This window comes from Limulus polyphemus, unplaced genomic scaffold (genome assembly GCF_000517525.1).
Source record: "Limulus polyphemus unplaced genomic scaffold, Limulus_polyphemus-2.1.2 Scaffold1585, whole genome shotgun sequence".
Classification (NCBI taxonomy): domain Eukaryota; kingdom Metazoa; phylum Arthropoda; class Merostomata; order Xiphosura; family Limulidae; genus Limulus; species Limulus polyphemus.
Genome location: NW_013667195.1, coordinates 62,636 through 74,094, shown reverse-complemented (window position 1 = coordinate 74,094; position 11,459 = coordinate 62,636). Strand labels below are relative to the sequence as shown.

Below are 11,459 nucleotides of genomic sequence, written 5' to 3'. Positions count from 1 at the left end.
ATATATATATATATTACAAGTCTTTTACATTGGTTGGATGTTGATTTAAATACTCAATGTTCTTTACTGTTAAAACTTGTGTACTTGAGAATGATTGCACCAGTGATACAAAAATGCAGCTTGTGCATGATAGAAAGGTTATTGACTAAAACAGCATTATTTTTCCATTACAAAAGTGAACTTTTCTTAACTTTTTCAGCCCCTTTTGGTGGATTGTACCAACATTTTTCTTGTACAAGGTACAATCTTTTTAAACAAGAACAACAACAAAAAATGGACCAAAAGATATTTTGTGGGGGTTCAAATTTTTGTCTTCATAGTTAGGGAAATTACCAATGATTTTGGTCAAGGATTGGAGTCAACATTACATGTGTAATGTGGGCATGGATAACTGTATAGTAGGCTGTGCTGTGAGAAAGGGTCTGTTCCAGGGCACTAGTCGTTCTTTGGATAACATGGGAACTTAAGTTGGTCATCTGAGGAAGTTTTTTGTCGTTTCAAATGACTGTTAAAATCAAGCCCTGAAATTCAATTCAAATTTAAACTTGCTAATGTTACACACTTGACGTTTTTAGTCACCTAGTTTCTTGTAAGCAAAGAAAAACCTAATATATTTGTCTTTTTCTTTAATGAAATTTAAGAAAAATATTTAAAAGCTGTAAGCTGACATTAATATATTGAGGTTAGTTAACGCATGATGGTCAATTGAAAGGGTATCTCTAATGATCAGTAAATCACTGTGTGTTGTAGTTTAAAATTTTTCATTTTATAATTTGGAAAATACATTGTAAATCTTTCTGTTATTTTTTTTATAAGTGTTTCAAATATTGTTTTCAATAAATTAACATTTTATACTTGTTCAATGAATAAATCAGGTAAAAATTCACTTTAAACTTTTTTATGAAACGTACCAGATAATATTTTAGTCTAGTCATGCAATTTGATGCATTGTAACTCAGTAGTACTTTTATTAAATATCTCTACCTGTATTTTTGCATGCTCATTCATTTCTGGAAAATAGAAATGTAATGTGAAGATGTAAGTTCATTTGCTCTAGGGCCTACAATCTCTGGCAGACCTGCGAGACACTTTTCGTTTCCCATATACAGCAGAATTGGATCGTGCTATGGGGGCTGCCATTAAGACAATGGGTCCAGAAACTGTATTGCAGATTGTTCCTCTTCAAATCGATGGAAAGGAGTAAGGGTTAGGTTTTCAAATGAAATATTTAGATTCAAAGTTGCTCACATTTAATTCAAATAAAAATATATGATTCCTGTAACTTCTATATCTCATAATCTTGTATAAGATAGAAAACTGAAATCAGATAAATTATCCACAGGAATATGTCTAAAAGTCAGCAGTTGAAATTTACATGAAGAATAGCAAGAGACTGTTGTTTTTGCTTTATTAATAGAAAGAAATTTCTCATTTTTTAAGGTTTTTTTTCTGTTTGGATTTTTTACAGTTCATAAATATTCAAATGTAGGTCTGGTATGTGCACATTTTAAACATGTAAATCTTAAATCATACATATAATAATTATATATGGCATAAATGTATAGGAAAAACTAGATTTACAACTAAAACTACTGTTTTGAGCATTTTTTGTGAAAAAATTTAATTGATGGAAAGTAATCTTTTAACAGTGGAAATTTCACTGCCTCTGAAGATCACTCAACATTTTTTATTAATGTAAATTTGTTTTTAGACTGTAATCATCAGCTTTTGATTTTTTTAACAGATATATTAATGGCTTGAACATAATACTACACATTATGTGTTTTTTGAAACCTTTTTCTTTTTACCACTTCTGAATTTCACAATGACTTTTGTGAAAATATGTACATTGTTTTAAAATAATTTAGATTGTAAAATAGATTGTTTAGCTCTTTCTAATTTATTTAATTTTTTTGTTTTATTAAGATTCACATATGTGTGGAAGGTTAATTACATTTTATAAGAACAGTTTGCAAGTGCTAATTCAGTAGTGTGTTGCCTCAGGTGCAAGGCAACATGGGAAACGTGTTTAGCATTTATATATATATATATATATATCTGGTTCATTGTGGATTCCTGATTATTTAACAGTTCAGTACCACTGTAGGTAGATTTGTGGCATTGAAATATGTTTCAGCTCTTTCTAAGGAAGATTATTTATATAAAAAAATATAAAAGGTTCAAAAGCTTGGGCACAGAGATTTCAAATACAGCTATCTATAATAAAGTGAATAGCATCATCAAGAGAATGCAGTACACCCAGATGAAGTTATACAACCACACAAACAGCATCCCACCTTATGTAAAATTTGCAGACAAGTTGTTTTGGAAACCCACCCAGAAAACAATTGCTAGCAAGTTTCACTGTGATTGAAATAATTTACAAAGATTTTACCCTTTTAAAATATGTAAAACATCAATGTACAAACTTCTATACAAACTCACTGGTGAAAGAAAGACACTTTGCAGAAACATTTTGAAAAATATGTTGCTTTTTAGAAGTGCGTGTTAATTGTAATACTAAACAAGTCCTGTGTTCTTGAAAGAATGCAACAACAACTGGGTGATATGCTACTGACCATGAGTTGATGAAGATTTTGTATTATGATACTGGGAATATAAAGAAAGTTTTTTTGTTGGGATTTATGATTGCTGCTGGTTTTTCATATAACCCTCTCTGTATGGGTTTGGTCACTTTGACCAACCATGTAACTATGACACTATACATAATTTTTATGTAGAAAATGTATCTTCACAAAATTTCACAAACTTTTAGTAAACATTGCAAGTCTTTCTGTATATGAAAAATTCTGTTTTTTAGTTAAATATTATTACTAAATTATTGTCTAGGAATTTATGGAGTCAATCTGACTCGGATTTTCACTAGCCTGAGTAAACAGAGATTTTCATATCAAGATTATAAATACTTTTTAGATTCTACAGTTTTCAAATTTTATTTGTAGGGATATTGTTAGTGCTTTACTTTTTTTGTTTTAAATATGCAACTTAGAACATATAATACTGACATGGCACAAAAAAAAACAATGTCCTAAAACCATTATAATTTAACTGAATTTTTAACTTAACCTATACTATGAAATTGATGCAGAATGAGCGAGAATGGGCTAGCCTCATAAAGAAAGCAGCAAATTAAAATCTTCTTTTTATAATGGTTATAAATAATCCAATAGCAAATGTCAGAGAGAATTATGAAAATTTTTTAAAAAGAGCATTTGCTAGAAGAGGCACGACATAAGAGTTTCAGTTTATGGCATATAACTCATCAAAGCAAGAAGAATAGATGCTATAACTATACACTACAGCTTGGAGATATCTAACAAGTAAATGTGTAAGTCCTCGGAAACTTAGTAAATGATATAGAGGTGGAAGGAATTTCTGAAATGGACGTAGAAATGAAGATTGAGAATTGATGTAAATATTTTCTTTTGAAATTAAGAAATTAAAACTTGAGTTATACTCTATGTTTTGATGCCAAGTTTATTGACATTTGGTGATAAAAAAAGTAGTTTAATTAAATTTTGAATGTAATCCTTAGAAGGTTGTGGTATGCACATTTTGACCTGCTTGTATCTAGAGGGTTAATGGATACTTTAAGTTTCAGAAAGTGTACAGTAAATTAGAGGTGAGCTGTAGTTTCTATCAGGAGATTACAGTAACGCTAATTAAACAAGATGAATTTCCTACACTATGGCCAGCAGAAGATGGCTACCCTGGGATAAAGACTGAGTCAACCATCTAAGTCTACAGCAGCATTTCTATGAATCATGGAAAATGAAACAGATGTTCAATCTCACCCTTTCTCTGACATACCTGTGAAGTAAACTGCTTGTGTACCCATGGATTTCTATACCTTTGGTTTGTTTAAATGTCAGAGTGGATGCCAAAGTACATTCAGTGGAGAGTCTGTGGAAAATATGGCAGAAACTAGATACACTGATATTCAGGCAATCGTGTATAATCAAGGTCATCTTATCAGCACAATTGATGATGGAGGAAGTAGCTTCAAGAGACCTGGCACATCATTCTTATAAAGTGTGATTAACCATCAATTAAAAATTATTTGTAATTAATAATGTTAATCAGATAACAACCTTTTTTGTTTATTTTTAGTGATAACCCTGAATTTCCAAGAAGCTGGCTTCTACCTGTGTTGCGTGACTATGTTCAAGAAACCCAACTGGCATTCTTTACAAAATATTTTCTTCCTTTAGCATCAGTTTTAAGGGAAAAATGTAAAGTATAAAATATTATAAAATTTGTAATTTAAGTGTGTATAATCTAATTAGAATATATACAGAATTATTCAAAAATTGGTTTTATGCAAAATTACCTTTAAGTTACTACTTCCCTGGAAATTGTATAGGGTAGTTGAGATTAGTGGAGTAGCCATAAAAAAATTACTTTATGAGCTCTAACTAGGTTTGTCCCTTTGCAATGAATGAACTTTTATGGAATTTGATATTGTGATTTTAGAGTATTTGGATTGCTTTGTTTATAGAAGTGATTTTTAAGATTAAGGTTTTGTTATGTACTTCAGAATATTTTGTAAGGAAAAACAACTTTAATTTTGATTTTTAATATTCAATTTTTGTTAGGATTAATTAGAAAATGCTCATGTGTAGCTTTTTTTGAAGCAGGCAATCTTGTGATGAAAGCTGTTTTGAGCTATATTGTAAATGATCTTGGGTCCATTGATTAAAGGAAAAGGTTCACATTCTATAAATGCTTTTCTCTGCTTTAAAAACAATTACAGTCTTGTCATATTCTGGAAAAAAATTACCAAACATTCATAAATTATGCTGTACGAAGAATGCTACCTATTATAGTCATTCATGTATGGTCTGTGTATGGCCTTGTTTTGTTTGTTGAATAATGTAATCTTGACAATATTAAAATCAAGGACTGAATTTGCATTTGGGATCAAAAATGTTTTAACTCTATAATGTTACTTGGAAGCATATGTACCAAACTATTTCCTGAAAGTATCTGAAAATGATATAATAAGTTTTATATATATTAATAAATTTTTGAAATTGTCTATAATAATGAGCATGTAAGACAAGTTTCTTAGTGTGATACCATCAAAACATAATACATGTTCTGTGTAACACATAGATGCTAAATGTTTTAATATAAACTTTGTTTGTAACATTGGAAAATTTCTTAAAGCTGTTTCAGCTTTGAAGTTTTTTAAGACATAGATATTATGACCTTCAACTTGTATCTGTTAAAGTTTTCACTTAATATTTGTGCACTTGTGGGTTCATTAAAAATATCATCCAACCTGTGTAGATCTTAACTGTTTTACTTAGTATTTAATGAAATTGCAAATCTATTACTAATTCTATGATTTCTAGTTGATCATGAAATCAACTGACTTCTGGATTAAGCTAAAGCTCCATGCTTTTGCCAGTGACCTTGAAATTATATTTAGAAGAATGAGACATGTTAAAAAGTATTGTTAATTGAAAAGAGGAAAATACAGAAATTGTAATCATACAATCTAGAGTGAGATTTCTAAAATTGAAGTAGTAAAAACAAAACTATTTCGTATTTTTCTCATTGTTATGCTTGTTTGTAAAATAATTGGAAGGTACTGACATAACTCGAGTCTCTCCATTTGCACAGTGATAAGTGTGAAGGCTTATAATGCTAAAAACTGAGTTTCAATACCTTTGGTGGGTACAACACAGATAGTTGATTGTGTATCTTTGTGCTTAACTACAAACAAAACAAAAAACATAACACAGAAACAAGAAATATCTACTTTGTATATATTAATAGTAATGTATTTATAAAATATTTTTAAAACCTGATTTTCAAAATTAGGCTTAACTGAAAATTTAAGATTTCTTTGTCTGCAGACATCATTCTGCTTAAAACTGCATAAAGACCCTCAAGTAGCCCATCATCTGAAATTCCAAAAGCTAAGGAACTAAAGTTTGGAAGTGGAAATGAAACTATAAACCATAACAATAGGTTTTAGAAATGGTTAATTTTTAATACATAAGATATGAACATCTAGAAGTATTTAAGTCATTAAAATGCTTGCATTGCATTGTGGTATAAATTAAGTGTTTTAAACAGCTACAGAAAAAGAACTTGGTTGATCTTAATATGTACAAAACTCTGCCTTTAGTTGACTATAAGCTCAAAAGTACTAAAAATAGGGTTAAATGTATTTATCTGTATAAAGTATATGAATAATAGGTTGAATTGAAGAATCTTTATGTGTTAGGAGTTTTATTTTTCTGCCCTCTTAAGTAAATAAGACTTTAATAATAATAATAATAATATATATATATATATTAAGGCTGTGAATACCGGTTAGTTTTCAGTTACTGACAAAAGGATTTTCTTTTCACCAAGTTCAGTTTTGAAGATTTGTAATTTATTACTTATTAATGAAAGATCATCTTAACAATTTAAGAAAATGGTGGTTTTAATATTCAAATTAAAAATACAGTTCTGAGATGATAACTCACATCCACACATCAAAATGTGATCTTACTCATGTATCTGCCTACGAGTTTTTTATGTCACTAGCCTTGAGGTAACTCCCCCAAAATTCACAGGTTTGACATGAACTGTGCTCGTGCATGATGATGTCATCATTGACAAAAGCCCTTCACCAATAGGAGGGTGACACAACTTTCACGTACAGTAACTCTTCCTATGCACTCATATGATGGTGACTTGTACTTATTTCTGTGCCAGCGATGAAATTACACACACATGCCTTATTTCTATTATGGCTTCTAGAGGCTTGTTAACTGTTGCAGACATTGTAGCCTTTGTGTAACATATTGTGGATTACAACATGATACTAAGGCTCCTATTCCCATTCTGTCTGCTGAAGTTCTTTTTCCTCGGGAATGGCCTATTAGACTATGAAGTTCACTTAATTTGCTTTGGTTAGTGCCTTACCATTTGAGGAGTAATCTTCATCTTCTAATATCTTTCTGGATTTCATTCTCAGTTGTGTTTTTTCCTTATCTTCTACCTGTGTCCTTTAATATTTCTCATTCTTCATTCTCTGAACTCTTGTTTTTGGGATTTTCTTTGTCTTTTCTCCTTGCTTGTTGTTAGGGTTTATGATATTCTTTGATTGATTGTTTAGGCAGAGTATTCATGATGAAACTTTGTTGAATGGATGGCAACTGTCTGTTGGAAAAACACAAGTGTAGAGGATGACTTTTCGATTGTCTTCCAAAGACGGAAGACTTGCTGTTGGGTTGTTGTGTCAAGTTTTATTCCTCTTAACTGTACATTTTCCTCCTCCTTGTGTACATGGTCTTCATCAGGCTCCCTTTCTTTGCTCAGACATCTTTGGTGGAGCTAATTTCTCTCTGGAGACCTGAACTGAAGTTGCACACCTTCAGTCCTCATTATCTTCCTAAATTTTTTTCTTTCTTGACCTTGCCCTTTGGTATATGTTCGTGCTGGTTATTGGATGGTGTTGGTGCTGTCCACTATATTATGCCTTTCCAAGTAATGCAGGGTGTTTTCATACCCCGTCCTCTTTACTCATTCCTTCGTCACCATCTTCCTTCCCAACTCCCATGCCTGTGTGGGTCCTTAATGTGGTTTTGCTTGCTCTCACTTTTGACCTATTCAAGCCGGTAGCTCCTTGCTCATTATACCACCTTTGTCTTGTGTCTTATTTCCTCCTACTTGTTGTCAACTCTTCTGATTGATAGATTTTTCTCTAGATGTGGATAGTCATGGGCTATTTCACATTTCTTTGTATCAAATTCATCACCTTTCTCATTCTCTTGCTTCTCTTCTTTTCCAGCTTCTGGATGAGATCATTTGGGTGAGCATGTGGACGACTTCCAATATGTTTGTCAGTCAATCTCTTCAACATCTGGCTGTTTCGTCTTCTTTGGGATTTTGACTTCCAACTGTCATCATACTTCAATCAACCCACTATTTTAGAGATGTAAATGTGTTTATTTTTCCTTTCTCTCCCTTTTTTCATTCAGGATCCCACCAGGTAGCTGGGTATGCTTATTTCCCAAAATTCATTTTGAATCAGGATAACTGAAAGTGCTTAAAACATTCGTCTTGGCTCTACTAATACCCACTGCAAGACAGGGTATTCTGCAAGACCACTTAAGGTATCTTCATGGTATACATATTTTACTCAATTGTCGTATCCAGACTGTACCAGTTTCATAGACTATCATGGAAAGAACCTGCACCAGGGAAGTTTCTGTTCACTACTTTGGCTTGCACTTGCAGACTTTTAAAAATAGAGATTTGCAGTCATCCATTTCACTGTCTCCAGTAAAAGACCTTTCCAGCTGGTGGTCCATTAGGTACCTGGGTACTTCTTCATGTCTTTACACCATGTATTTCCCCCCTTCTTCGTCAAGTGGAGCATGTAAAACTTTGCCACTTACCAATTCCTCACTGCTGGGATGGTAAACCAGGGAGAATCTTCACTAGTTGGGTTCAACACAATATGCTGAGAAGTGGGGTGGTGATGACACTGTTCGTGTGGTATTGGTCACCCCCTTACAAACATAATGCAACTTCTCTAGCCAAAGCCTGTTCAGTAGAATCGAGGTGAGTACACACTGTACAGTCTGATCACACCTTAATCGTACTACACATATTGGCTCCCTAACTTCTTGTGTTGCAAGTGTTCGGAGGGTCACGATTTCATTCCACCATCCCCTCTCTGTTATACTTGAGGGTCATTTGCCATTCCTCCCTTGCATTCAGGTGAATGGTATACCTTGGTCGAGGTGAGATGCGTTTTCCTACAGATGTAGCTCTATGGACCTCCATCAGGTGTCACACTTTATGGGCTTCTCTTTGGGTGCTTTCTGAAGGGAACTTGCACAGGTAAACTTTGAACTTGCCTCTCCATCATTTTAACGTAGGACTGTAGCATTTCTGTGTGTGGGGGGGGAGTTTTTATGTTGGAAGTTAACATTTTCTTTATCTGAAAATGTATTTCCAATAGATACTTGCCTCTTAACACATTTCCACCCATCCTCCCCACTTACAGTACACATTTTTTTTCTGTTTTATCTTATCTAAGAATGAAATGCATTGGAGGAGTTACTGCACATTGACGTTGTGTCACCCTACTATTGGTGGAGGTCTTTTTTCACATGCAGTTAATGTTAAACACAGAAATTTAGGTGGGAATAACCTCCAGGCTAGTGGCATGCAAATCTCATAGGCAGACAGATGCAAGAGATGAGTATCTATTGGAAATACTTTTAGGTTTTGTCAGGCAAGTAGTTTTTTTTGTCCTCAAATATCTCAGTTCATTGAGATTATTGTTTTGAGAAATGTAAGTTCATGAAAGTTATTGTTCTTGGGTCTCTCAGTTAGTGGAGATAGTCCTCAAATTTATAATTTTGTGGAGATTATTGTCTTCTGATTTCTCAGTTTGTGGAGATTATTGGCTTCTCATAACTCGTACAGAATGTTATTAATGTTTTAAATATTTGCAAAATACAGTTCATTTGAATATTGATATTCTTATATGTTTCATAAAAGCCACTACATCAGTATCAAACTGAAATATAGCATGTAACAGAGGGAAAGTTTGTTTTGAACAAAATTAACTAGATAATAAAATTAATTGTTTTGAAGTGATCATTTAAGAAAGTAATGTGTAAAATTGAATATATACACCTGGAAAAAAGTTAAGCACCCCCGTGTTTTTTTCAAGTGATTCAGATTCGACGTTCTTGTGACTGATTATAAATTACCATTCAATCTAAACGTGTTTATCAAATGAAATTATGCATTATTGGGCACAAGAAAACAAGATTATCACCGTAAGATAACAATTTTTAATTTACATATCATGACATCAAAATATGGACAGTTTTCACGCTTAAAATTATCTTTAATAAGTATTGTCAGTGAAAGCTCAAAAACGTTATTGAATTGTCAAATCACATTACAAAATGTCAATCATGACCCACACATTGATAATTAGTCATCGAAAAGTCAATATCGGGTATATCCACCGTTTGCCTGGATAACTGCTGCAACCCTGCGCCGCATACTGCCAGTTAGACGTCTGATTTGTTGAAGCGTTATCTGTCGCCATTCTCGGTGCAAGTGAGCTTCTAACTGTTGCAATGTCTGTGGAGGAGGCTCCAAAGCCTGTATTCGCCTACCCAATTTTATAGGGTTGAGATCTGGACTTCTTGCTGGTCTTCCTTGGGTTTGGAGGCATCGTAACGCAGCTTACACTCCAAGAAACATTGTTCCAACAGTGCCTTTTGGTGGGGGCTCAGTTATGGTATGGGGCTGTGTCTCGCATGATTGCAAGCTGGATTTGGTAACAATCAATGGCAACCTTACTGGCGAAAAGTACACCAGGGACGTGCTTACACCTGTAGTTGTGCCTCATTTTGACAACCACACGTTAGCGTCAAGACCTTTATTCATGGATGACAACGCTAGACCTCATCGCTCTAGGGCAGTAAAGGCTTATTTAGAGAATGAATCCGTCAACACGGAACCTTCAAACCTGGCGACGAATACACTGGTCAGACGAGAGTAGATTTTTACTCCACGTAACTGATGGTCGAACCCGTGAGTTCTGCCTTGCTCTGCACCAGGCCAACCTCTCCTAACGTATTTAATGTATTTATACCCCAGCAAGCCTGACGTATGTAAATATATTTGCTCTTTGCGATTTTGTCTTTCTAGAGGAATTGGAATTATTAGCTTATGAGTAAGGGGGGGGGGCTAAACAGACAGCTTAGATGCTAAGGTTTAAAAACAACCTAAGGGATAGCAGCCAGCCAGTACCATCCGCCACCACAAGGCTTTTATTTGTCTTTCTTAACCGAATATTGACTGAAATTTTTACAAAGCAGAAACTGCGAAGCATATTCAGTAATATGCCGGATCGAACCCTGGCCTTTTCGATATTGGGGTAATCAGCACATAATAATGTTTCATGCGCACTCAGACTTTTTATTGTTTTGGTATGAAAATGAAAAATCAAGCCGAGTTCAAATCGTGCTAGACTCATAATTCTAGAAAACAAACAGAAATCTATCTTTCAAAATAATTCTAGAAAACAGACAGAAATCTACCTTTCAAGATTATTCTAGAAAACAAACACAAATCTACCTTTCAAGACAGTTCTAGAAAACAAACACAAATCTACCTTTCAAGACAATTCTAGAAAACAAACACAAATCTACCTTTCAAGGTTATTCTAGAAAACAAACACAAATCTACCTTTCAAGACAATTCTAGAAAACAAACACAAATCTACCTTTCAAGATTATTCTAGAAAACGAACAGAAATCTACCTTTCAGGACAATTCTAGCAAACGAACAGAAATCTACCTTTCAGGACAATTCTAGAAAACAAACACAAATCTACCTTTCAAGATTATTCTAGAAAACGAACAGAAATCTACCTTTCAGGACAATTCTAGCAAACG

General features: G+C 33.5%; 1 protein-coding gene across 2 annotated transcripts in view; it reads left to right on the top strand.

Annotated features, from left to right (window-relative positions):
* Positions 1–11,459, top strand: part of LOC106464195 (RRP12-like protein) — a 150,038-nt gene that overhangs the window by 89,337 nt on the left and 49,242 nt on the right. For both annotated transcript variants that reach the window (XM_013924320.2, XM_022391898.1), the window contains exons 14-15: positions 1,058–1,200; positions 4,132–4,253. In XM_013924320.2, coding sequence (XP_013779774.1) covers positions 1,058–1,200; positions 4,132–4,253 — 265 coding nt within the window. The remainder of the gene's footprint in view (positions 1–1,057; positions 1,201–4,131; positions 4,254–11,459) is intronic.